The following is a 25,426-nucleotide window of genomic DNA, read 5'->3' as shown; positions in this document are numbered from 1 at the left end:
TACCTATATTTGTAGGAGTGTACTGTTCTGTAGGACGGCCACATTAGTGTCTAGTCAGTGTTGAAGCTTAAACATGCCCAGAGTCAGTGTTTCTATATAGACAGTTAGATCTGCAATTGATCCAGTCCGATCTTCCTGACCATATCCTGTTGGAGTGTGTGTATGTCCTCCGTACTATGTGGAGGGAGAAACGTGACATACGGCCGGACACACCGCCTGCCGCAATGGGACGGAATGACGCTGGCCATCTAGACTCCGGCGGGACTGGAGACAGACACGGAGAGAGATCGAAACACCCACTCTCACGATCACACTCGATCGGTTTCTCTCTCTGCCGAACGACGCCACGACCTCCAATTGATATTAGCTCCGTCTCTGCAACCCCTTCTCCGCTTTCTTCCCTTCCCTCCCCGCCATGACGTCCCTCTTCTTCTCCACCCCCGTCGATATCGACGTCGTTCTCGACGACGGCGATGACCGTCAGTCGGTCGACGTCAAGCTCGACAAGGGTCGTCGCGAACGGGTCCCGCTGTACATGGATGGCGAGTCGGTCAAGGGTGCCGTGACGGTCCGACCCAAGGATGGGAAACGATTGGAGCACACCGGCATCAAGGTGCAGTTCATTGGAACGATCGGTATGCCCATCCAATCGCATTCACCCCGCATCTCGTCCGGGGCATTCTTTTGTCTCTCTGTCCGTGGCGGAGTGGTGGTGTGATCATGCCGTAGATGATGTTGCATGAGCGCTAACTTTTATCTTCGCCAGAAATGTTCTACGACCGTGGCAACCATTACGAATTCCTCTCCCTGGTGCAGGAACTCGCCGCCCCCGGAGAATTACAACACCCCCAGACCTTCCCCTTCAACTTCAAGAACATCGAGAAGCAGTACGAGTCCTACAATGGCATCAACGTCAAGTTACGGTATTTCGTCCGCGTCACGGTGTCCCGGCGCATGGCCGACGTAGTCCGGGAGAAGGACCTGTGGGTCTACTCCTACCGCATGCCCCCAGAGACCAACAGCCCTATCAAGATGGATGTGGGTATCGAGGACTGCCTGCATATCGAGTTTGAATACTCCAAGTCGAAATACCACCTGAAGGATGTTATCGTGGGACGGATCTATTTCCTTCTCGTGCGCCTGAAGATCAAGCACATGGAGTTGTCCATCATCCGACGCGAGACGACCGGTTCGCCTCCCAACCAGTATAATGAGAGCGAGACGTTGGTGCGGTTCGAGGTGAGCTTTCACCACTCGATTTTCGTCGGGGTTTGGCTAACTGGGTGGGTGGCTGATAGATCATGGATGGTTCGCCTTCTCGGGGTACGTTGCATCGTGTTTGCCGTCGCGGTGGTTTGGAACGATGCTATATCACTTGCGATATGCGAACAACTTCACCAGTGGAATCCCGTCCTCGTACTGACAGCTCACAGGTGAAACGATCCCTATCCGTCTGTTCCTCGGCGGGTTCGACTTGACGCCCACCTTCCGCGACGTGAACAAGAAATATTCCACCCGTTACTATCTGAGCTTGGTCCTCATTGACGAAGGTACGTTTGCATCTGTACACCGGAGGGGTTGTTCTGTCTGCATTGGTGCCTGGGAAATTCGATACCCGAAAGCATCCCACTCATCCCACTCGCCGTATCAATTGTATCAATAGCCGACCGGTTATCTTTCCCCCCACGCTAAACCCGCCCCACTCCTCTTTCTTCCCCGGTTTCCTCGATGTTTCGCGCGTCGGTTCTGCTATTGCGATAGACGTAACTAATCTCCAACTCTAGACGCCCGCCGTTACTTCAAACAATCCGAAATTGCCCTCTACCGCCAGGCCCCCGAGATCGCCTCTACGCCGCAGATAGCCCAGCAGCAACTGATCCAACAAGAGCAGATTCAGAATCAATACCAGCAGCAGTTGCCGCCCGGTTCGGCCACTACCGGACCCGGACGCGAGGCGCGTCACACTCCCAGCCAACAACAACAACAGCCTCAGCCTCAGCCCCAGCCTCAACATGTGACCGCTCCCGCGGCGTAATCCTCGCCTGACCAGCTAGCTAACTGACTTTCTACGTGATGTGGTTCATTTAAATACCTTATATACCCATCTACCTGTGTGTATGTCTGCCTGTCTGCATCCAGTTCGGCGGCGGCCGTCGAGCCGGTCCGATCAGCCGGACGGTCATTCCCATGTCTTCGAGCCACGAGCCACATTTATACCCTCCCGTCTACCGCTGTCCTTTGTCCTCTGTATGTCTGATAAGCAAGCGTCTATCGTCATCATTATCCCTTTGTTTCTGGACCGGGTAATCTATCAAGTGAAGTCCATTCTCTCTCATCCGATCTACCAATCTAGACATCCGTCCTACATATCGCTTCAAACAGGCGAAGCAAAAAGAAAAGAAAAGCAAAGAAGGAGAATAAAAGCTCTCTCCACAAATAAATGACTCGTAGCAAAACTCCACGAAGTGGCCTGTGTTCTATATTTACCAAAGACACTGGAAAGAAACGGAAAGAAAAGAAAACGAAAATGCGTTCGCCGTACAATATACATACAGTCTCCACATGGACCTCTTCCACAATCTTAAAAAGCAAGCAATCAACCAACCAATCAATCAATCAACGACAACTAGAACAACCCATTCCAATCCAAACCATATATCTAGATACTGACCACCACCTACCGCCCTATCTCCTGCAACACCTTCCCTAACGCATGAAGAACCTCCCCATCGTCCTTCTCCTTCCCTGCTACCTGCACCGCCTGCACAACAAGCGGGTATATCCACTCTAGATGCTTGTTGCAGTTCGCGCCTTCATCATCGTCATCTTCGTCGACAGGAACGCTAGTGCTCCTCTTGCCCTTAACAACCGGAAGCGGAGGGATAGTCGACGGCCTACTGCGCAAGTTAACCATTCCCCGGAGAAGATGCAGGAGAGCCTTGCGCGCGGGCGTCGGCTGGGGCATCAGGCCGCGGAGGGGCTGGTCAGCGATGTAGGATTTAAGCGCCACGGCGCAGCGGAGGATGAGGTAGGGGGAGATGTCGCGGGCAAGCAGGACGCGCTGCTGGTCTTGCCCTGGCGCAGCGGAGAGTTCGAACAGGGAGTCGATGAGGGTGTAGGCCATTCTGGTGCGGGAGGTGGGCGGCGGGTCGAATGTTCGGCCGGGGCGGATGTCGTAGAGGTTGGTGAGGGGGTCGTTTGGTAGTTTCGGAGGAAGGTCGGAGCGTTGCGGGGCGTAGATGAAGGAGGGGCGGAGGAGGGCGCAGGCGAAGTCTCGGCGGGTGCAGTCTGGGATGGTGCTCGCTCCGAGGGATGGGATGATCAGGGTTTTGAGACGCGAGAATGCGGCTATGTCGGTTGATTCGTCGTTGAGGAGGTTGGGTCTGGGGATGGGGACTGTGCGGTATCCCCTGGCGGAGACGATGCCGTCGGCGATGTGGACGACGCAGTCCCAGAAGCGCTCGACTACTGATTGTTGCGACTTTTCGTATTGTTGCTCCACGTATGGGATGGCGACTTGGAGGATGTCTAGAGATGCGGCGGTGGACTTTTGCCAGAGAGATGGCTCACGGTCTTTGCCCGGCCACTCGTATTTCTGAGAGATCGGGTTGGCGAGGTGCTCGAGAGCTGTCACTAGGGAGCCGTTGCTGAATATGTCCTGCTTGATTCCGAAATCGGCGATGTACCACCTGAGGAGCTCGATAGCACTCTTGGAGAAAGCGACAAATGTCGGTTTGCGGGAATCGCTTCCAGGCGTCCATTTCAAAAGTGCGGAATCAACAAATTCCGCGAGACAGTGGAGAATATTTGCTTGAGACTCGGTCTTATCAGTGCAAAGCGTCTTGGTGCATTTGATGATCAGGGACTGCAGGTCGGAGGGCCGGTCGATGTCGGGCGAATATCGGGGTAGAATAGAATTCCACGCGAGGAAACGCATATGCCCGAGTATTTTCTCAATTTCCGCCTCCGACAAATCCTCTCTGTAAAGGCGGTACACTTGCTGGAAAGCTTCAAGATATGCCAAAGCGGCATCCTGGTTGGGCTTTCCCAGGTCCAGCAAATCCTCCCTATCGGCAGGATGGCCATCCATCCAGAGTGACCATGTAACTTGCACGGCTTGTTTGCTCAACCCTTGCGGCCCATCTACTCGAACAAGCATTTTGGAGACGCTGGTGAATACGGCTTCGCTGATATCCAGGATGTGCAGGGCAATGAATTTTCGGAAGTACTCAAATAGTCGTTTCCAAGACTTGTCGAATTCCTCATCCTTTATGATAGGATCAAAGAAAGTGGTGATCAAGTCGGACGCTCCCTTGATCATGACAACCGTAGTGTCAACCCAAGAACTAAGGCCCTCGGAGCTTCGATCAACTCCCTTGTCGTTGATTTCGATGAGTTCAGTCTCGACTTCCTCCACCATGCGGAACAGGACCCGATTGAGGCACAACCGCCACGCCTTGGGAGACAATTGCTGACCGTAAGCATCAAAGATCCTCAGGAGTGTGTGGACTGCGCAATTCCTGATCTCCGACCGGCTATCTGTAGTGAGATCGACGATTCGCAGCAAGAGGAGAAGCCACAAAGCATTCCGAGAAACAGAGGATTCTTCATTCTTGGCCAATGTCGCGAGCTTCTCCTCGGTCACCGAGGCATCCACCTGGGACTCGATGGAGAACTCCTCAATCTGACCTTGAAGGAAGTCAGAAACATTCCAAAACGAGGACGTTGTCGTCAACGAGATGTTGAAATCCTGTTGCTGCAGCGCGAACTTTGAGAATGAGTCCACAAGGTCCAGCCGACATGGTGATGGGAGCAGGGAGATAAAGTCGGATCCTATCAGTTGCAAAGATTTGTATGAGACTCGAATAAGTCGAGGCGAATCTGCGAGCAATGTGGTCTTGCTGGCCTTCCGACAAGGGACTGACTCGATGCCTTCGGGTAGAGTAGTGCCGAATACAGTAGAGATGATCTCAAACACCACAGTCCATCCCTCAGCGAACGTGTCTGCATATTGCTCCAGGATCGCTTTCAATACTTCCAAGACTTGTTGGTGAACCTCCGCGATGGAGGAAGAAGGCGATCCCGGAACACAGTGGCTCCTGTCGTAGAGCAGCTTGATTTGCGTGCTCAATGCCTGAAGATTCCTCATTTGGCGTGCGTTTTGTGTGCTTTCATCATCATCCTCCCTTTGTTTCATAGTCTCGAAAACAAGGCTGTTGAGTACTTCGTTGGCCCGTAAGCGAAGAGGCTGGCTAGTAGTCTCATCCGCCGCGCTTGACATCAATTTGTCAGTCAAGAGGCTCCAGGCTCTGCTTTCATCCTCTACTAAAGAAGAAAGACGCTCCAGGTTTGCCTTCGCTAATTCGTTGGCTTTTTCCAAAACAAATTTCAGTTCTTCGCCCGGCATCCTTGATTTGCCTATAGCAAGTGACACGCGACGAGTGTCACGACGTATGCCGCTGCGTTTTGCCGACCCCACACCGCTTGGTGATTTGTCTGAAGATTTTTTTGGACTGGTCTCTTCAGAATCGCCTGAAAGGTTCAGGAGCGCAGACAAGATCTCTTCGAACGAATCGCTCGGATAATCACCCGTGCTTTCGAACATCTTGTTTGAAGCTCCCTGCACCGCAGAAACCTCGGCGCCGATATTGGCCTTGGTCGCCTCAGCACCGGATATAGCTTCACCGGTTGCACTTGGCTTTACCGAGGACGTCCCAACTAATAAATCCGTATCTTGCAGAGTGCCTAAAACTATAGACCAGGCCGGCTGATCCAGAGTCGAACCTAGAGCAATACCCAGGTTAAGCAAAGCACGCAAGCAAAGAAGATTCCTTGTGCTCAGGGACAGCGAAGGGCCATCCGAAGATGTGCCGGCCGTATCTGCAGGCACTGATGAACCGACAAACGAGTCTGGTCCTTTCCGTTTCTCATCCCCACGGTAGCTATGTTGAGAAGCACCTTTGGCTGTCGTCGCGCCTCCTGTGAGCTTGATGCCGCTTGTGTCAACTGGCATGGCTGATTTTCCCAGTGTGGTCAGAAACGCATCCCGTGGAGTAGACAGTCTCAGAAGACCCGCCACGTGAGCCAGCTTCTGAAACGAACGAACAAGGTTGTGATAGAAATCGTCATCTAGAGACGCGTAAAGGAAGGTGGAGCATGTGGCAAGGATAGCTGGCCAGCAATTGTCAATGATCGCAGCGCAGGTCTTGATCGCTGAAAACTGAGGATGGGAATCCAGTTCGAGAGGATTGAGGGGTATCGTCGACCTTTTAGGGCTTGCTTTGGTAATGCTTTTCGAGGAATCGGTGCGTTGAAGATCTTGCACAGGTCTCGCGGGGCTGCCATTCTGCTCGGAGTTTGCGATCCGATTCTTCCTCTTCTGTTTCAAGTCAGGGACCGTCAACGGAAGAATGAACTTGGCAAGCCCTTCCGCAAAGGCACTTATGCAATTTAGCACAAGGCTATAAATGTAGGTCTCTGGAGGAGGCGGCGGATCAGTTTTGTCCAGCAGTTCAATGTAAGCCGTGCGAACCACACTCCACTGAGTGCTGATGCCAGGCACATTAGTATCATTAGATGAGACAGTCGTCCCAATTACACCAGCAAGACCACTGGCTTCAAGGGTGATCTGGTCCTCCGTCATGGATCTCGAGTGTCCTGCCCCCGCCGGCATTGTTGAGCGATTGCTCACACCTATGACGGCGGGCTTCTCAGATGCTAGACGGACCAGAGCAGCCATGTGATCTCTTAGGATACATTTTCTTCCATCTACTCCGTCATACAAGGAATAAATCAGCCGTACAAGCCCTGGCTCAGCATACAAGCCGCGAAAAATCTCCATGCAGAGGACACGCTTCCAGGGAGATGTTCCATCGGGTTCTAGCAAATGCGTCATTAAACTCAGAGCCATCTCACAGTCCGCTGTCAGAAGGGACATGTGGCGCTTGAGGATCACGAGAAGAATCCGAGAGACGCGGACAGACTGGGCAAAAGAGTGCCTTTCAGACAAGTACCTGACGGTCAGCGGCACAAGTCGTGTCCGGAGGACCTGCGTGAGTTCCGCATGATCAACAAACAGGCGGCCACTATTGAGCAGGACACTTTCAATGAGTTCCAGAGTGAACGTGGGCGACAGTGATTTAATTCGTAAAAACTGCAAGGGCTCTCCATCTACAAGACGACAGAGATCATCCAAAACCTAAAAGGTTACGTTAGCGAACACACATAGGAGCTAAGGACCAAGCTTACACGCAGAGCATCATATGCCAAAACCCCAATGTCTACAGAGTTCCCATCGACCTTGACGGAAACTGTCGACTTGGACCCGTCTACGCGAAACATGTTAGTTTCCAGTTTCAACACAGCAAGAGAGTTATCTGGACTGACTATCTTCGGTGGAAACCCGCTCAAAAGTCGAAACCACGAGTTGCTGTAGTGTGGCCGCCGCCGTACTGGAGACCGCAAGGGTCTTACTTGCCTGCAGCGTGGCGCAGATTTCCAACGTACTCCCGAGGAGCTCTCCGCTCAAGTCGCTGGAATAGTGCTGGAATAGAGAAGGCAGCGTCTGCAGGATTTTGAGTTGGATCTCTAGGCCTGGAAAGTCTCAGCATGAGAGCTATGCATCTGATGGAAGTCACCTACTCAGACTCGTCGTCTCTTTAAGACCGCCAAGGACATCCTTCAATCGCTCAGAGGGCAATGATCTAGACGCCACCAGCCTTTGCAGGCATACAACTCCGATTCCAGCGGTTTTCGCATGGCGCCCATGGCAGGCTAGAATAAATGGATCGACAAATTTAGGTTTGCGAACCAGGTCTTTTGCATAATTAATGAGGGCGCTAGTCCAAACAATCACAAATCTATAGGTTCCATGCGCAACCTACCAGCAGATATCTGGGCTTCAGACGTAGAAGGCAATGCCTTCAGGTCATTTAGCGACTCTTCGGCGGCCTAGATGATGTAAGCTTGAATACCGGCGTCGCACCTGATCGACAGCTTCAACATACATGTCGCAAGTCGGTGTTTTTCCTCTTGGACTCTTGAATGAGGTTCAAAAGCTCCGACTGTAGAAATTGGGAGGACATTTCCAATTGCGCGTGGGATCAAAGCATGGCCGATGCCGCTAGAAGCTCCGAGTAGTAAGGTTAGGGCGACTCCGATAGAGCTGATGTGGCTTCATAGGGTACTATGCTTCATTGCTTTGTTTTCCCGGTAAATCAATATGATACAATCGTAGCAGACTGGAAAAGTCGTCACCATATATATTCGTCAAGGGACCGGTTCACCGAACTAGAAACACAGTCAATCAAGCGCAAGACGATGGATATCTCAAGCAACATACAACAAACAAGTTAGTAGTACTTCGCTGCCAGGGAGAGGCATTCCCAGGGACCGACCGCCTGCCGCCAAGACACCAACAGACTAGTGGCCCCACGTGATGTCTATCTTGCCCGTTATCATCACGTGCTGCATTCTTCATGCCTGACGGCCTAGACCGAACCTGGACTAGTAATGGAGTGCCCGCTGGACCTTGGCCAAAGCGATAACACATCCGGTGGGATATACCTGACTGACTCTACATTCGTGCCCCTCTTTCTCTCCGGCCATAGAAACCACTCACACCATTGTTTCTGTGCCCAACAACTTCCACTTAGTTTTATATTGTACTTTTTCAGATATTTACTGTCTGGAGTACCACTTCCGTCACCTTCACAATGGCGGCTAAAATGCCCAGAAACTTCCGGCTCCTGGAGGAGCTGGAGAAGGGCGAGAAGGGCCAAGGACCCGGTAAGTATATTGCACTCATCTGCACCCCATTCATGCCAGATTACTGATGTATATGGTCTATCGGGTTAGAGGCATGCTCCTACGGTCTTGCCGATGGCGAGGATATGATGATGAGCAACTGGAATGGCACCATCCTCGGTCCCCCTCACGTTGGTCCCCCGATTCCTCCAAATACGCACGACGGATACTGACTCGCGAGAATACAGAGTGTCCACGAGAACAGAATCTACAGTGTCAATATTCACTGCGGTCCCGATTATCCTGACCACCCCCCGGAGATTCAGTTCATCTCCCGCGTCAACCTCCCATGTGTCGACCCGCGAACGGGGAAGGTATAACTCCCGCTATGTTTTGCTAGTGCTCAGATTGGGGCGGATTGTGGTTAACATCCTCCCAGGTTGACCCTACCAAGCTGCCTTGCTTGGCTCAGTGGAAGCGCGACTATAACATGGAGACCATCCTCCTTGAAATTAGACGGTGGGCATTTCGTATATTCGGTGAAGTTTATTTGGCTAACGCTTGCATTCCCCAGATACATGGCGCTCCCGAACCATAAGAAACTTCCTCAGCCTCCGGAGGGCTCGAATTTCTAGAGATTTAGTTGCTTGGGATGTTAAGAGAGCTAAAATCGGAGTCGTGGTTCGTTTCATGTCAGGTTCAGTTATGTCTCCCTCACCTGGCTTATTATTAGAGCGTGTACAGTCAATGCATAACGACGGGTATTGGTTCAACTTCTCTGAAGTCTAGTCTCAATCTATGGTTTTTCTAGACTACTTTCCTATTCTCTCTCTCTCTCGCTGTTTTCAGAGACAAATCTACGAATCCGCTATGCAAAAGTATGCCGAACAATGACCTACAGGCGAAAGTCGTTCCCTTTTAGGACACACTCTCATGATTCAAAGATGAAATTCTATCAGCGGGGCGGTCTAATATATACATTCTATACTCCGGTCAAGATACCATTCCTAGTAACCAACGTATCAGAACAGGATGTCTCAACATACACAACACAGTCATGTTTTCATTAAATCATTTTATACTCATCTAAGATCCATAGTGTTTCCATCCTTATTCATGCCTTTTTTAGCAAACATGAACAGCAGGAAATTGACCGGTACTGCATGGTCAAGCACGTGACATTACCAAGGAATTTCTCCGGCCGCATATCATGGAGATCTCCGGCACCGACGGAGTCAAGTCCAGCAATTGCCCATGGGGCTCTATCCTCCACAATGGTACATAAAGTATATATCCCCCGAGTTTCGTCCGTTCATCGATTTGCATGTGAGAAATGCTCCCTGTGGCCCAATCGTGGGAAACCTATGTTTACACCTGCTTTTAGGTCAAGCGCTTTATCGCGCTCTCCTCCGACAATGCGGTCGACTTCCCAGTCCCAGCTCAGCGCCCGAGCTTCATATGTGCAAGCCACTCATTCAACAACGGTTCCATAAATACAAAACCTTAAAAAGTCCTTCGAAAACGGCCAATGCTTTGAAGGCTGGGTACGAGGTGTGTATATTCGCTTTGGGCTACCAGCGTGAAACTCACTGCTAAACCGCGCGTTCTGCAATTAGGCTCTCGACCTACTATACTCAGCTTCTCAGGGCGATCATAAGGCGACCAGTCACATCACAAACCTCCTCTCAGAAACCGAATCCGCGAGACAACAGCAGATAGAAGTGCAACGAGCCCGGTCGGCAAGAATGCCCGTGAAGCCGCCATCCAAAAAGGAACAGAAGCGAAAGACTGCCAAGGAGCATGAAAAACGGACTCTCACCCGGCATCCGCAAGCCACCTCTATCCTGTCCCGACCGCGACCTATCGTAAATGGAAAGCGCCGAATTCCTGTCCTAGTCAACGCGCGCGGTATCCCATTCCTGCGGATAAAAAAGCCACAGCCGAAATTCTTAAGCGACGTTATACGATCGAGACTGGAGAACCGCTGGAAACGGATCAGACGCCGTGAGAGATTGCATGCCGAACTAGATATGGCCAAGGTTGAAGACCACTGGGATTCGTTGACCACGGGCATAGAACGTGCGTCATGGGGGCATGAGATCAAGGCTTCTTTGACGGACGTGAATGAGAAGATTTATGAGACTGATGCAAAAGCCAAATCGCTCGCACGAGCCATGTGGGAGGTTGTGCTTGCTGAGCGCGAGAAAGCAGCAGAAGAGCAGAAGCATCAGTCGGCCGGAAAGTGAAAGTCTCACAGGAATGATTCCCGTCTTTTCTCGTTCACGATGATCAACGAACCGCCCGTCGAGCGTGGTCCTTACCCGAAGTAGTTTGGGTATTGTTGGAGGAATATGCCATCCAAGTTGGCATGATATAAAGCGCAGTGGATACTCCCCCAGGATATTCAAGGCCTCGCCACGCCTTGAACATCCGTTGCGTCAGTCCAAGCTGCGCCTCGAATAGTGTGGCTTTGGACACGAGGACGCGAGATTTTACGGACGCCCAAAGATTCGTCATTGAATGTTGATACCGGCGTGTTCGGGGCAGTGGGCGCATCCGGTTTGGAGCGTGAATTATCAGGCGACGCTTCGTATCAACATTTGCCTTGCCGCAGGACCTCATATTCCGGCCTTGGCCATTGGGATAACCCAGACAACCATACGCATTGCAAAATAATGCAATCTATGGACTCCCCGCCATTATGTTCATTATCATGTGTATTTACAGGAAGAGTCCAAGGCGTTGGATAAGAATAGCACTAGACACATCATGACAATTCTAAGCAAATAAAACGCTATGCAGCTATTTTCATCTTTTCCACCGGAGGCATAGCATCCTCATAGTCCTCATCAAAGTCAGCCTTTCCAGCCAAACCGCGCTCCCATAATTGCCTCCCGGTGAGCTTCTTTTCGTCTTTAGCAGGTGCCTTCTTAGTCAACTTCTTATCGCTAGCCTCCTCTTCCTCGCGCTCCTTCTTTTCCTTCTCCTCAATCTCTTTCATAAACTTGTCCCGCCACTCCAAAAAGCTCTCTGGCGTAACAGCGGTACCCTGGAATTTGCGGTTTTCTTCCTCCTCAGCCTTGGCGGCTTCCACCTCCTTCAGGGCGTGTACGGCGTTGACACGCTCGGCCATCAGCTGCTCCGCTAACTCTTTTAGCGCACTGACAAGCGTAAAGACCATCGCCATGCCCAAGTTCTCCTCGACGGTCTCCTGCAGAGCCTCCAGTAGTAGACCCCGGTCTTCCTGAACATCTAGCCGGGGGTGTCTGGGCGCGTTGGGGGGCGCGGAGATTTCGAGCTCGGGAGCCACATCCGGATAGTCTGCTGGGTAGGTGACCTGCAAGATCAGGGTGGCTGGCTCGGTCTCTTCGATCTCGTTTTCTGGGGTGTCTAGGTCGATGGATATGCGGTACGAGACATCGGATACGTCTGAGGGTGTTCGAGTATTAGCATCAACTGCTTCGCTTTGCGGGCGTTTCAGTATAGGTAATGCACACCTGTAATCTCTTCGGGGAAGATGGAATCGAGCACCTCGCGCTCTTCGATCTGGTCTTCACGACCCATCTTGCTTCGATTATGCCGTCGAGGGTATTGGAGGGGTACTTGTGGCTGAGGGGTTGGAACGCTGACGGGCGCAAAATAGATGAATAAAAGGCGTCACGAAGAGTCAGCTTCCAGTTAGCTAACACAATAATTGCACTCAGAAATAAAGGCGACGAGAGACACCCTTCGACGTGGATATACAAACAGCGATCGCACATCAAACGGTCATGGACGCCGCAATACAAGATTGCAGTCCCACCTGCAAACAAGCCAAACAGATAAGGAACGGCCCAAAATTATTTCATCGAAAATGGGGTTTCTACAGCTCCGCCGTTTTCGCTCTCGCTTTCAATTAAGAAAGAAGAGAGCAGCAAAGAAAAAATCCCAAATTGCTTATATACTTGGATTGTCTACAGTGGTCTTCTCCTCACTTCATATTTTTCTTGCCATTAGGCACCACATTGGGTACAATTGAAACGACTATCCTACCATGGGCAAATCCAAGCCTCAGCAAAAGAAGGAATCCAAGTCGAAAAAGTCCGTCCTCGGCGCCGGCGGCTCGGTTTCGAAACAGAAAATGAACGAAGACCCTTCCAAGCTCCTGGAGCAAGCGACACTACTCCTACAGACCGGACAAGCGGATACGGCAGCGCCGCTGGCAGAGCGGGCTCTCAACGATGCGCCCGCCAATTCGCCCCTCCAGCTGTCGGCCCTGAACCTGGTCGCAGAGATTTATGTGGAACTTGGGGAGGTGGAAGCCGCGATGCAGCATTTCCTTCGCGCGGTCGAGCTCGACGCGGATGGCAGCATACCTGAGTCTGAAGGAGGAGGCGCTGAGAAATTCCTATGGCTGGCTCAGCTGAACGAGCAAGGCGGACAGGCTAGTGTTCAGTGGTTCGAGAAGGGAGTGGCAACTCTGAGGAACACCATTCGACAGCTGGAGGAGAACCCTGGTCCCGCAGAGGCTATCGAGCTGGATGAGAAGAAGCGGAAGATGGCCAACGCCTTGTGCGGAGTGGCTGAGATCTACATGACTGACCTTTCGTGAGTTGCGCTTACTTATTGGAATCATAATTGCAAACGTTACTGACTATTACCAGCTGGGAGGCAGATGCCGAAAACCGCTGCGAGGCCCTGATCACAGAAGCGCTACTTGTGGGACCCCATGTGCCCGAGGTGATGCAGACGCTTGCCTCCATCCGAATTTCACAGCTACGGCTCGATGACGCCCGTGCCGCCCTCTCGCGGAGTCTCGAACTATGGAAAGACATGCCGCCCGAGGATCCGATCATCCCCGACTTTGCGACCCGGATCAGTCTCGCTCGTCTGCTGATGGAGGTTTCCATGGAACTCGAGGCTCTGGGAGTGCTGGAGCGTCTGATCTTGGAAGACGACCAGAGTGTGGAAGCGTGGTACCTCGGAGGATGGTGTCTTAACCTTCTGGCCGAGAAGAAAGAGGCCCCCAAGGACGCTGAAGAGGAGGCGCAATCCGACGTGTCCCCCGAGGAAAAGAGACTCGCTTCCCTTGTCGCTAGTCGAGAATGGCTCAAACAAAGCTTGACCCTCTACGATTTGGTCCAGTACGAGGACGAGCCGATCAAAGAGCACGCCAATGAACTGGTCCAGGAGATGAACAAAGAACTGGGCGAGGAAATGGAGGACGACGAAGAAGGCGAAGAGGGCGAAGAAGACTGGGAAGACGAGATCAAGTCCGACAGTGACGATGAGATGGCGGACTCTTGAAAAGTTACATATAGTCCTCTTTACATTCCATACATGATACCAATAGAAAAGACATACTATACTTCCAACGAATCCTTATCATTGGCCCTTTGTATCTGGCGCCGGATAAACGCCGGACCGACCGCCTTTCCCCCGAAGATGAGCCAGAGCCAAATTTGACCCCCCCGGCCAGTGATCTTTGATGTGGCAAACAAAAGTTGCCCAATGTGAGTGAAGTGCTGTCTTAGCGGTTGCTGGCGGCGTCCTATCTTCCACCTCAGGATGGATCTGGTACCAGCGCCCACGGGGAAAAGTTCGTCGTTGAAGAGCCCGGTGGTTGAGGTGGAAGCCGTTGATATGGCCCCGGCCGATACGAAGGAGACCATTACGACCATGGAGAACACAGCCGCTGTGGGCAACGAAGCCATGCAGTCCGAGTATGAAACCGATAGCGACGATTCGGGATCGGACTTGGAGGCAGAGCTTGAGGTGCTGCACGACGAAGAACTTCGCTGCGGGAGTAAGTGAGAGTCTTCCCCTTTGGGTATAGATAGGGATATCTATCTATGCGCCAGATGTCCTTTCTTGTCTTCCCGCGATCCAGACTTTGTTGACTTTGTCTCTGTGATGCAGTACCGGACGCCTGCTCCTTGGATGAGGCTATCGCATTTCGCAACCGTCTCCACGAAGTCGGCAAGGCAGTGTTTGTGCAGGAGACGATCGGGGCGGATACTATCACCGCGAAGAAACTGTGCACTGCGTTTGGCATTTTGCCTCCGGATTTTCTTGATGGTGCCCCAGACAGCGCCTATCACCCTCTTTTGGCCATCGCGATCTCGCGGGAGTTCTCGAGGCGCCCCAAGCTCCCCCAGTACAACTCGATAGAGGATGCGGTCAAGCTGCTGAAGGAGTCGAAGAAGATCATCGTGATCACAGGTGCCGGCGTACGTACTGCTACTCTTTGTAGATGGCTGGTAAATAGTACTGACTCGTGATCAGATTTCTACCAGCCTGGGGATCCCCGATTTCCGATCGAAAGATACGGGTCTCTACTCGAAGCTGGAACACCTGGGCCTCAGCGACCCGCAGGAGGTCTTTGACATTAGCGTTTTCCGCGAAGATCCTTCCATCTTCTTCTCGATCGCCAAGGACATTCTGCCTACGGAGAAGAAGTACTCGCCCACTCACGGGTTTATTCGCCTTCTGCAGGATAAGGGCAAGCTCTTGACTAATTACACGCAAAACATCGACAACATCGAGGCCAACGCGGGTGTTCTACCTGAAAACATCGTGCAGTGCCACGGATCGTTTGCGACGGCCTCTTGCGTCAAGTGTGAACATAAGGTCATGGGCGACGAGATCTTCGGCGATATCCGAAAAGGCCTCATTCCGGAATGCTCGTCTTGCCGGAAGAAGCTCGAGGATGATTCTTTGAAGCCACAGGGGATGAAGCGAAAGCGCAGTACCAGCGCAACGCAGAAGCGTCGGAAAGCCGACGGCGAGGATAGTTCTGACGACGACGAAGACTATGAACTCCCGACCCCTGGTGTGATGAAGGTCAGTGCAGACACCCACGTATGATGTGACTTCCACTTGCTCACCCCTTTTCAGCCCGATATCACGTTCTTTGGCGAGGATCTCCCCGATGAGTTCGGCCGCCGTCTCATCCACCAGGACCGAGACCAGGTGGATCTGGTCATTGTCATTGGGACTTCCCTGAAGGTGGCCCCTGTGGCGGAAGTGCCGGGCGTGTTACCGCGCAACGTGCCGCAGATCTACATCTCTCGCACTGTAAGTTTTCGCGTACACCATCTTCTTTCTCTCTCTTATTTCCTGTACTCTCTTCTTGCCTGGTTTCTAGCTCTGACCCTCGTTCCAGCCCGTGTCACACACCAGCTTCGATATCGACCTGCTCGGCGATTGCGACGTCGTTGTATCCGAGCTGTGTCGCCGAGCTGGATGGGATTTCCAGCACGAGATGATTCCGGCCGGGGAGAAGGTCGAAGTCAGTAATGTGGAAGGATATGAGTCACGACATATGTTCAAGGTTGTTGGCGCATAGCGGCGGAGTTTTGTCAGTTATGGTTTATCTCTGACATTTATCGGTCCAAGGTTATTGGCGTCGCTTTACGGATCTTCTGTTTTCTTTCTTTTCTTTTAATTTTTCCCTTGGCTTTATGGTTTCCGTGGGTTCTTGCATTTGCTTGGATGTCCAATGGAATTATCGCCGTAGATATCCTTGAGTTTACATTTGCGGGGAAATATTTCTGCATAGAGATGTTATTTTCTTTTCTACTTGAGTTCTGGCTTTTATTACCCTCTACGTATGTTTTAAATGACATTGAACGTTCCTAGTTGAGTTGTACTCTAATAAATCCTATCATTCATCCTTGACGTCTTTGGGTTCCGAGTGGGATCAAATCTAGCCGGACCCAATAAGGAAAGAAAAAAAAAAGTGAGAGAAATTCGGTCCCTCCAACAGCCTTCTCCAACGACTTCCTCCCTAGCCACGATATAAAGAAACGAATTTTCTTGTATTCTATTAAAATATCCAAGATCAGTTTCACAGTCTCTGTCTCAGGGATAGAGAAACCAGTGGGAAAAGTCAAATATCGGAACAGGCGCATCCGGCTCCGTGGCGATGGAATATCTAATTCGCTTCGCCCAGCTCCACGAGACCTTCCGGCTGCCAGAGCTGCAGTCTTTGGCCTCGTTGGTAGGCACCGATCTGGAAATCGTACATTACGATCCATGCGTATGTACAAATTCTCCAATTTCAGGCGGATGCGCCGATGGTTAAACCACACGCATCTTCCCCGCGATTCGTCCCCGCGTCTTGCAAAAAATGTCTAATTCTTCCCTAGTCACCTTACTGTATCATAAAACTGCCAAATGAAGATGCTGCGCGCGCCGTGATCGCCCGCAGCATCCTTGGCAAAGAGATCTTCGAGCTCTGGACCCAAGGCAGCACGTACGAGGAACTGCACGCCAACGTCCGCGGGCGGACACAGCACCGCTGGGCGCAGTTCAAGCATGATTCATTCCGGTTCACGGTGGACGGCTACGGCGGCCACCGCAGCTTGACTGAGAAGCGGGAGATCATCGGCACGTTCAACTACATGGGCTTCGAGGGACCCATCCGGATGAAGAACCCAGACCAGGATTTCTGGATCATGGAACAGTACACGCCGGACTTTTCGCCCGATTCGCTCATGTCCGAGTCGAAGGGCGAGAAACGGGGCGATCCCAAGAAGATCTACTTCGCTCGCTGGATCGGCAACAGCAGCCGCGAGGCGACTAACCAGTATGATCTCAAGAAGCGCCGCTATATCAGCACGACGTCCATGGACGCCGAGCTGAGTCTCATCACGGCGAACATGGCGCACGCGGGGCCGGGGAAGCTGTTTTACGACCCGTTTGTCGGGACGGGGGGCTTTATCGTCTCCGCGGCGCATTTCGGCGCCGTGACCCTCGGCTCGGATATCGATGGGCGCAGCTTTCGCGGGAAGCAGAAGAAGGGCGATCCGCCTGGTGTGTTCAGGAACTTTCAGCAGTACGGCACGGAGAGCAAGTTCGGGGATGTCTTTACGTCGGATATCACGAACACCCCGCTGCGGGAATATCAGTTTCTGGATGGCATCGTTTGCGATCCGCCTTATGGCATCCGCGAAGGGCTCCAGGTGCTAGGCACACGGGAATCGCGCCGTGGGAGGAACGCTGCGAAGGAGGAGATTATCATTGATGGTGTTCCGGCTCATTAGTATGTCTTTCTTCCTCCTACACCTCTACGTCGAACTACATACTAATCCCCCTCCAGTCGACCGGATTACATCGCCCCCAAGCGACCCTACGGCTTCGAAGCCCTGCAAAACGACATTCTAGAATTTGCCTCGCGGACGCTCGTTACGAACGGTCGACTGTGCATGTGGATGCCCACCGCCAGCGACGAGGACGGGGAGCTCGCCACGCCGATGCACCCGAATCTAAAGGTCATTAGCGTGTCCGTGCAAGAGTTCAACTTATGTATGTCACACCCAGTGGTCTCTCTCTTTGTGGAAGGCTGGCAATACTGACAGGGCGCAGGGGCCCGCCGACTTATCACTTATCAGAGACTCCCCGAGGGCGAAGTCTCGGATGTGTCGTCTTCTAGACAGCTGAAGGATGGTGAGACGGGGTATACTGCGAATGAGTTGAATGCATTCCGGAAGAAGGTGCGTTGTCTGAAAGATATTAATTCCAAATCCAGCGCTAATGTGTCCACAGTACTTTGAAAAGAAAAAGGAGAACAAGACTGGCAGTGAGAAGGGAAGCCCAGCCTCGCGGTAAGCTACTATTCAGAAGAGAAATGAATGAAACATCGCATTATTACACATAATCTAAACCCGACAACACACACTGTAGTAGCAGTAATAGTAATTCAACAAACCCACAGATATATATAGGTATCATCAACAGACCAACCCAACCAATTGCCACCCAACAACAATATATACATGAATAAACACCAATTTAGAGCTTCCCCTTCCCCCTCCCCTCCACAGACAAGCCCAAATCCAAATCCAAATCCAAATCCACCCCCTCAACATCCCTCACCCGCCGAACCTCCCTCGCCAACTCCTCGCGCAACAACCTCGCCAACCCCTCCCCCTCCTCATCATCCAGCTCATCCCGCTGCCCACGCCCAAACATCACCCAGCTGACCTTGGCTGCGTTGGGCGTGGGATCTGACGGGGGACGCGGGATGATGTGGAAGTGCACGTGGGGGACTTGTTGGGCGGCGCGGACTCCTATATCATTGAGCACTTGTCAGTTGGGGTGATTCATTTGCTTGGTTGCCTAGTAGTTCTCTGATTTCTATAAAGGGGAATGTAGAGATGTTGTATACATACCATTATTCTGCACAACATTCCAGTGCCATTGGGTGTTGTCTGGGTCTTCGCCGAAGAGGGTTTTGAGGACGGTTCGGGAAAGGATGGGGAGCCATTGGCCGATCTGTATATATCAATTAGTGATTGGATTGAGAATGCTGTCAGTAGGCGCGTAGTAGAAGTATAGTGTTCAAATACTATTACGCCAAGATATATATATATATATATATCGGACTCGGGACACCCCATATATATATCCCATAGTACAATACCAATACTATAACCACTACAAAACCAACACCATCTTCTCTATCTGGAAGTACTTTTCTCGAAAACAAAAAGAAAGAAATCAAGAAAGAACCAAAGAAAAAAAACATACCTCCCTACTCATCCCCACCCCCACCTCCGACAACTTCTCATAATGCCGCCTTGGCACAACCAACACATGGCCCCTCGTCAACGGCATGATATCCAAAAAGGCCAGGACATGTTTCGTCGACAGGATAAGATGGGCTTCTCTAGATCCGTCGGAGATTGTCGTTGGGGGTGGTGGACTTGCGTTGTTACTACTATCGTTAAGTGTTGTTGTCTCTGACGGAACGGTGAAGGTTGAGGGGGCGACGGGCGGGTATGTGCTTGCTATGTCGCAGAAGGGACAGGATGAGGTGTACATCATTCTTGGTAGTGATTAATTATCAAGCCTGAGTGTTGTCAGGGAGGTGCATGAATGAATGAAAGAGATGGAGGATGATGGATGGTCGGGAATCTACAGGGAAAGGAACCTCGGTTCCACCCGTTAGACTGATGATCCACGCGGGGAGAACAGCTACGCCCTGGACTCTAGAGTCAAATAGCCTAGTGTTTTGCTGAGATTGAATCCAATTAACCATTCCGATGCGCATTATTATTCCCTCACGCTCATTACCTCTAATGTCCCTCTAATCTCGCCATGCTAATAAAAGACGAGTCCAGCAAATCATCACCCCCTTCTTCAAGTACTTGGGTCATCACAAAGGCCACGAAGATCTACCTCAGAACCAGGCTATAATGCAGCGAACATCTCATCAAGCTGTATAGAACGAATTGAATAGCAATATGTAAAGAGAACCGACGCTCGGGAAAACGCCGACAAGACGATTCAAAACCAAAAAAAGAACAACTGCAAGTACATTCCGACCCCGAAGTATCCGACGCCTGGAAATACACGAACAAGAAGAGAATAGAAAAGGTATCAAGCTAGGAGCGAAGCACCCTAGAGACACTGCCCAGGAAACTGAAGTGACGTGAGAGGTTCCATGGGGAAGTTAAAAAGGGGAGAGAAAAAAAAAAAGCATGAGCGCCAGACACCCCGGGAAGCAGTGGACAATGCCAACATTCGCAATTGAAACAGAGAAATGCCGTCGTAAACATATGCAAGAGGTGTGTGCCTTTACCATCACAAACGAAGAAATGCCAACATATAAAGATTCAACAAACTCCTTCCACAACCATTCGCTCAGTGATGCCGATTATTAGGTGACTGCGGATATCGCATTCACTTTACTCGGCATCTTTGATGTATGTGTAAGGTTCGGACAGAGAGCTGTCGATGTAAACGTGGTGATACTTCTTCGCCCACTGTCGGGTAAGGATAGATGCTAGGGACAGGTTAGATTACGGACGGCGACAGGACAGGTAGGCATTCTAGACTCACCCTTGAGGAACTTCTTGCTGGCATATTTCTTGAAGAAGGCTTCGTGGCAGACAGGGCGGTGGAGATAATCAATCATCAGTCGGAAGACCGGGTCGATCTCCTCCTCCGTGTACCCAGCGTAGTGCGCCAAGGTCGCATCCTAGATTTGGCCACGTTAGCGAGCTGATCGGATTGCTCATACGAAGGGAAGTGCTTACCCAAGGGCCCCGGTCGAGGATCAGACGTGCCAGGTACATGGCGGACGCCGCCACGTGGCTCTGAGGGAAGTTCATGAAACGGTGATCGAGAAGGCTGATTTCCATGAGGTACTTCCCCAGAGTGCGGGTGTGGATGTCGTAGTTGTCGGCCTTGGAGATACGGCGCAGGAAGTTCATGGGGTTGGGGAAGCTCATGTTGTACTCCAGCGTAGCCAGGATGTGGCGCTCGGCGTCGAGGATCTCCTTGTCGGAGAAGGTCTCATCCGCCACGTGGCTGAAGTTGGCCACGTGGGGGGAGAGGACTTCCTCGTACTTGGACGCGATGAACATGGCGGCAACGCCGACCAGCTGCAGGCGATCCAGAGCCACGACTTCGGCGGAAAGGAAACGGTCGATGAGGTTCACGGCAAGGAAGAGCGTCTCGGGCAGGAGGCGGAAGCGGGTGTGGACCTCGATGAGCCAGTCGACAAGGATACCACGCATCTTCCATTCCAGGTCCGGTTGATGCTCAATGTATTGAGGGTTGGGTAGCGTCTCCATCTCGAGATCCCTCAAGTAATCGAAGATTTCCACCACGTATTCGGCTGCCATCAAGGGGTCATCCAGGTCCTCGGTATCCAGATCATCGACGACATCCTCGGTCGGTTTCTGCAGTTGCTGGGGCTGGACGGTAGGTTCCACCTTCTCCGCGACTTCTTGGACGACCTTCTTCTTCTTCTCGAGTTCCACCTTCTTACGCGGGGGCTCCTCGGCCTGCAGGGTCTTTTCTTGGATCGACTTCTGGCTGTTGGTACGCTTCATCTGGGAGCTGCCCTTGCCGCCGCTACCGGGACGCTTCAACTCGGGGGCCGCGTTCTTCGCGTTGGCCGACTTGGCTCCGAGAGTCGTGCGGGATGTGTTGTTACGGCTGAGCTTCTGGACACCGCCCGATTGCGTCGTCGCCTTCGAAGTCAACCCAACCTTGGTGGCAGCCGGCTTCTTGGCCTCCTTGGTCTCGACATTCTCAGTCTTGGTCACGTTGCTCACATCGCCCAGGGCGGCACGCCTCCTCTGGGTTCCGGCCGTGGTCGTTGTGGTGGCGGCTTTCTTGGTCTGAAGGGGCTTCTTGGCAACCGCGTTGGCGGCGGGAGCATCCCCGGTGGACAGGGCTGCCGATTTGGCCCTGGTGAGACGCGTCGAGGGCCCGTTCTCATCATTCTCGTTCATGGTGCCTCGGGAGCGGAGGCTTCGAGCCTGCTGAGAAGCAGATTAGAGCACGAATTCCACGACAGAGTGCCGATATAGTGACCGCAGGGTAGAGGGGTAGAAGTGAGATTGATGAAAGGGGAGTGGAGTCACCAAGAAACGCGTTAAACAAGGACGAGACTCACCGGAGGCATGATGATGGGAAGAGAAAGAGAGGCCTAAAGGGATGGTTTGGAAGGATGGGAGGAAGGAACAAGGTTGATTAAAGTCGAACACTGTTGCCCTGGACAGCTTGTCTAGTCAGCATTCCCATAGCTTCCTCGATGGAGCTCAGATGCCTGAGGACCACGACGGGTGCAGAGTTCACGTACCACGCGTGTTTTTCGCCCAAACCCAGGTAACTAGCGGTAATGCAAGGTTCCTGAAGTCGAAGGGCGAGGAATCCGGGAGGAATTTGGGGGGTGGAGATATCAAAAGTGTCGCATATAAGACTCTGCTGGTGTTGTTGACAGGTGCCTCAGGACCTGATACACGAGAGTTTCACGGCGTGTAGGTGCCCGTTATAAACAAAAAGGGTGGTTGAGAAGATGATACAACACGTAGGATAGACAGGATATAAACAATGACGCGAGAAAGATGTACAGAAGTAACCCAGGACGCTGATGGGGAACCGGTATCTGAAGGGGAGGTGTTTATGGGGGAATGATGAAGGGAAGATGAGAGGTAAACTTGACAGGGCAAAGGCGATGTTTGGCCCTACTCTTAGCGTGGAAACTGGGAAAGATGCCCCACAGCACAACCCATTCGAGGCGCGCGGAATGACCGTTACTAAGGGCTGTACAACGCGATGTATGTGCAATTGGGGGGAATCAATGAATTGCTCGTCCGATATAACTTATGTACGAGGGAAGAATCAATATGAAAGAGATCAAGACAAAGAAATGCAGAGGGGAAAGTCCTGAATAAAGAGCAGGAGATGAAAGAAAGGGGGGTTGTCATGGAAGTAAATATACAGAACATGGATGAACGTATCGGTGTAACAGGAACGTATGGTAATGTATGATGGAAGTCCTTCCACCTGCTACGCCAACAAAATACGCTGTACGGGCATGCGCGAAGGAGGACGCAAGGCTGTAATGATACCGTACTGGGACGAAACAAGAGGTCCGTCAACAGGGATCGTCATGGGTGGTCGATGCCTGAAATCGCCCAGGCAGGACAAACGCCCGTCGCGACCAGAAACGTGATTTGATGTTGCGCGGCACGATGGTCAAAACACGGACTGGTTGCCCAGCAACCCTCGGCTGTTTGTTCTGTTTGGCATCTGATCCCGTCATCCCGTGATTCTGAGTCAGCAGAGTGCCACACCCCTGTGGCTGGTGTCAGGTTCCGTGTCAGGTGATATGGGAAAAGCCACACCCGCAAATCGTCAAACGACATTTTCGCTCCGACGAAGCATCGGCCGCGCCAGCTATCACCAGTCTCCCCCGAATATCCGCTTCAGTTGGGCTCGGTGTTGTTATAGGTGGCGTGGAAATTATCGTCCCCTTTGTGACACCTTTTTCAAATTGCCATTGAGGTGGTATGTTTGGTCCCTGATCGAGTGTCTTGTGGAATCCGATTCTCATCTCCCCAATAGTTCTCCCCGGATTAGCCGATTGGGAAAAGTGACCCAACTCGCACGATTATGTTACAACCTCGGTTGGCTCTGACGGGCCTCCGCCTGCCCTTCAGATGTCTCTCCACGCGTTCGCTTCGTCCGTACTCGACCGTCCGTGAACAAGGAGATCCTTCTCCCGCGGAACCGGCCACCGCGACCTTCGACCCGACCATTACTTTCGCCCCCCCGCCCACTCGTGATGACGCCGGCGTTAACATTCGATCATATAAGCCCCGAACGCCTGGTATCCGACATTTGCGCCGGCCGGTCAATGACCACCTCTGGAAAGGACGTCCGGTACAGAAGTTGACGTTTCCCAAACGGGGTCACGGGAAGGGTGGTCGTAACAACACGGGCCGAGTGACCGTCCGGCATCAAGGTGGTGGTCACAAGCGCCGTATTCGAACGGTCGATTTCTTGCGAGATGCACCGGGGCCCCAGCTGGTGGAGCGCATCGAACACGATCCGGGCCGGAGCGCGCACATTGCTCTGCTTCGCAACAAAGAGACGAAGCGGCTCACTTATATTGTGGCGGCTGAGGGTATGCGAGAGGGGGATGTGGTGGAGAGTTACATGCCCGGCATCCCCGAGCATCTGTGGAAGAGCATGGGCAGTACCGTTGATCCCGGTGTCCTCGCGGCCCGAACGGCATGGAGAGGAAACTGCTTGCCGTTGCACATGATGCCCGTTGGTACGCTGATCTTCAACATTGGCTTGCGTCCGGGCAAGGGAGGGCAACTGTGCCGTAGCGCGGGTACCTTTGGCACCGTCATCGCCAAGGGGACCAACCAGCTGGCGGCCGCCCAGCAAGCCGAGGCGGAAGCGGAAGAGGAAACTGGAGAGAAGAAGCGCGTTTCGCAGCGCGAGCAGCAAAAGATGGACCGCATCGCCCAGCACGTTACCATTCGCCTCCAGAGTGGTGAAGTCCGTCTGATCCATAAGGACTGCTGTGCCACCGTTGGAGTCGCCAGTAACCCCAACCACCAATACCGACAACTGGGTAAGGCCGGACGGTCTCGCTGGCTGAACATCCGACCCACCGTTCGTGGTCTTGCCATGAACGCCATGGACCATCCCCACGGTGGTGGTCGTGGTAAGTCGAAGGGTAACGTCAACCCCAAGAGTCCTTGGGGCATGCCGGTGAGTATCATGCAACCTCTGCCTTCCACTGTCCCCGTGCGTGGTTTGCTAACGCCATCTAGGCCAAATCGGGCTACAAGACTCGTCCCAAGTGGAAGATCAACAAGGCCGTGGTCACCCCGAGAGTCCGCAACCAAGGCAAGCGTCGCAGAGGAAACTAATAGAGCGACGGTATTTGCACACTCCTGTCGTTGGCCCTTCTTCTCATTTTCATCTCATGTTCCTCTTCCCCCTTACGCCAAGATCACGCCTCCCACCATTCGTCTTGTACTATACTTGGCCCGTTGTAGGGCACCAGGGCCGTTGTATTCGGGGTGCTTCAGACTTTGCTCCAGTTACTCGATCGTGGGATCTTCCACGCATTTGCCTTGTTACATCGTGGCGTTGTTCTTGTATATTAAACCGGGTCAATTCTCAAGATCTTTCTTTCGTATTTTCTGGGGACATCTGACCGGTGTTTCGTCCTGTACCATACTATCTCGTAGCCCCGCGCTTTGCTGGCGCGCGGTTATACGAACGAGCCGACCAATCAACACAGGCGAAGGATCAGTATCCTGATCAGGTCAAAGCTATCCTACGGGTTTCTTTGATCATTTTGTATATGGTAGCAACTTTATGGGCCGCAAGAGCCCTGCCATTCCGACTTTCATAGGCGCAGTGGGTATGGGATTCA

General features: G+C 52.3%; 11 protein-coding genes across 11 annotated transcripts; 7 read left to right on the top strand and 4 right to left on the bottom strand.

Annotated features, from left to right (window-relative positions):
* Window positions 1–300: 300 nt before the first annotated feature.
* P168DRAFT_310625 (vacuolar protein sorting-associated protein 26) lies at window positions 301–2,046 on the top strand (the record flags this gene model as incomplete). The annotated part of the gene is made up of 6 exons (XM_024839411.1): window positions 301–635; window positions 767–1,239; window positions 1,299–1,323; window positions 1,434–1,550; window positions 1,785–1,958; window positions 1,994–2,046. The coding sequence occupies exons 1-6, from the start codon at window positions 416–418 to the stop codon at window positions 2,044–2,046; spliced, it is 1,062 nt and encodes a 353-aa protein (XP_024693821.1). The 5' UTR covers window positions 301–415.
* Window positions 2,047–2,677: 631 nt separating this feature from the next.
* P168DRAFT_235193 (putative endosomal peripheral membrane protein (Mon2)) lies at window positions 2,678–8,084 on the bottom strand (the record flags this gene model as incomplete). Its single annotated transcript, XM_024833447.1, has 6 exons — window positions 2,678–7,198; window positions 7,249–7,328; window positions 7,387–7,593; window positions 7,642–7,838; window positions 7,880–7,950; window positions 8,007–8,084. The coding sequence occupies 6 exons, from the start codon at window positions 8,082–8,084 to the stop codon at window positions 2,678–2,680; spliced, it is 5,154 nt and encodes a 1,717-aa protein (XP_024693820.1).
* Window positions 8,085–8,714: 630 nt separating this feature from the next.
* P168DRAFT_234634 (E2 ubiquitin-conjugating protein MMS2) lies at window positions 8,715–9,380 on the top strand (the record flags this gene model as incomplete). The annotated part of the gene is made up of 5 exons (XM_024833424.1): window positions 8,715–8,787; window positions 8,857–8,936; window positions 8,994–9,119; window positions 9,185–9,264; window positions 9,320–9,380. 5 exons carry the CDS (start codon window positions 8,715–8,717, stop codon window positions 9,378–9,380), a joined length of 420 nt encoding a protein of 139 aa, XP_024693819.1.
* Window positions 9,381–10,019: 639 nt separating this feature from the next.
* P168DRAFT_234200 (LYR motif-containing protein) lies at window positions 10,020–10,991 on the top strand (the record flags this gene model as incomplete). The annotated part of the gene is made up of 3 exons (XM_024833403.1): window positions 10,020–10,071; window positions 10,130–10,296; window positions 10,362–10,991. The coding sequence occupies 3 exons, from the start codon at window positions 10,020–10,022 to the stop codon at window positions 10,989–10,991; spliced, it is 849 nt and encodes a 282-aa protein (XP_024693818.1).
* A 477-nt stretch (window positions 10,992–11,468) lies between these two features.
* Window positions 11,469–12,484, bottom strand: P168DRAFT_252463 (RWD domain-containing protein). The gene is made up of 2 exons (XM_024834329.1): window positions 12,243–12,484; window positions 11,469–12,174 (listed from the first exon to the last, which is right to left on the bottom strand). Exons 1-2 carry the CDS (start codon window positions 12,307–12,309, stop codon window positions 11,540–11,542), a joined length of 702 nt encoding a protein of 233 aa, XP_024693817.1. The 5' UTR covers window positions 12,310–12,484; the 3' UTR covers window positions 11,469–11,539.
* A 137-nt stretch (window positions 12,485–12,621) lies between these two features.
* Window positions 12,622–14,084, top strand: P168DRAFT_268305 (ACL4 family protein). The gene is made up of 2 exons (XM_024835083.1): window positions 12,622–13,332; window positions 13,389–14,084. Exons 1-2 carry the CDS (start codon window positions 12,779–12,781, stop codon window positions 14,029–14,031), a joined length of 1,197 nt encoding a protein of 398 aa, XP_024693816.1. The 5' UTR covers window positions 12,622–12,778; the 3' UTR covers window positions 14,032–14,084.
* Window positions 14,085–14,215: 131 nt separating this feature from the next.
* Window positions 14,216–16,317, top strand: P168DRAFT_268302 (putative histone deacetylase SIR2). Its single transcript, XM_024835082.1, has 5 exons — window positions 14,216–14,530; window positions 14,644–14,954; window positions 15,010–15,567; window positions 15,622–15,801; window positions 15,890–16,317. Exons 1-5 carry the CDS (start codon window positions 14,293–14,295, stop codon window positions 16,070–16,072), a joined length of 1,470 nt encoding a protein of 489 aa, XP_024693815.1. The 5' UTR covers window positions 14,216–14,292; the 3' UTR covers window positions 16,073–16,317.
* Window positions 16,318–16,496: 179 nt separating this feature from the next.
* Window positions 16,497–18,353, top strand: P168DRAFT_252454 (tRNA (guanine-N2-)-methyltransferase). Its single transcript, XM_024834328.1, has 5 exons — window positions 16,497–16,765; window positions 16,875–17,770; window positions 17,828–18,033; window positions 18,094–18,221; window positions 18,274–18,353. Exons 1-5 carry the CDS (start codon window positions 16,652–16,654, stop codon window positions 18,334–18,336), a joined length of 1,407 nt encoding a protein of 468 aa, XP_024693814.1. The 5' UTR covers window positions 16,497–16,651; the 3' UTR covers window positions 18,337–18,353.
* A 166-nt stretch (window positions 18,354–18,519) lies between these two features.
* Window positions 18,520–19,627, bottom strand: P168DRAFT_304262 (HIT family protein; the record flags this gene model as incomplete). The annotated part of the gene is made up of 3 exons (XM_024838831.1): window positions 19,258–19,627; window positions 18,900–19,002; window positions 18,520–18,797 (listed from the first exon to the last, which is right to left on the bottom strand). Exons 1-3 carry the CDS (start codon window positions 19,552–19,554, stop codon window positions 18,520–18,522), a joined length of 678 nt encoding a protein of 225 aa, XP_024693813.1. The 5' UTR covers window positions 19,555–19,627.
* Window positions 19,628–20,417: 790 nt separating this feature from the next.
* On the bottom strand, window positions 20,418–21,974 carry P168DRAFT_235531 (B-type cyclin nimE; the record flags this gene model as incomplete). The annotated part of the gene is made up of 3 exons (XM_024833475.1): window positions 20,418–20,515; window positions 20,572–20,710; window positions 20,769–21,974. The coding sequence occupies 3 exons, from the start codon at window positions 21,972–21,974 to the stop codon at window positions 20,418–20,420; spliced, it is 1,443 nt and encodes a 480-aa protein (XP_024693812.1).
* Window positions 21,975–23,419: 1,445 nt separating this feature from the next.
* On the top strand, window positions 23,420–25,403 carry P168DRAFT_252448 (mitochondrial 54S ribosomal protein uL2m). The gene is made up of 3 exons (XM_024834327.1): window positions 23,420–23,535; window positions 23,593–24,753; window positions 24,816–25,403. Exons 2-3 carry the CDS (start codon window positions 23,641–23,643, stop codon window positions 24,912–24,914), a joined length of 1,212 nt encoding a protein of 403 aa, XP_024693811.1. The 5' UTR covers window positions 23,420–23,535; window positions 23,593–23,640; the 3' UTR covers window positions 24,915–25,403.
* Window positions 25,404–25,426: the final 23 nt, after the last annotated feature.

The sequence above is a fragment of the Aspergillus campestris genome, assembly GCF_002847485.1.
Source record: "Aspergillus campestris IBT 28561 chromosome Unknown P168scaffold_5, whole genome shotgun sequence".
In the NCBI taxonomy this organism is placed as follows: Eukaryota; Fungi; Ascomycota; class Eurotiomycetes; order Eurotiales; family Aspergillaceae; genus Aspergillus; species Aspergillus campestris.
Note: the sequence above shows the minus strand (reverse complement) of the source record. Positions and strands in the feature narration are given on the sequence as shown.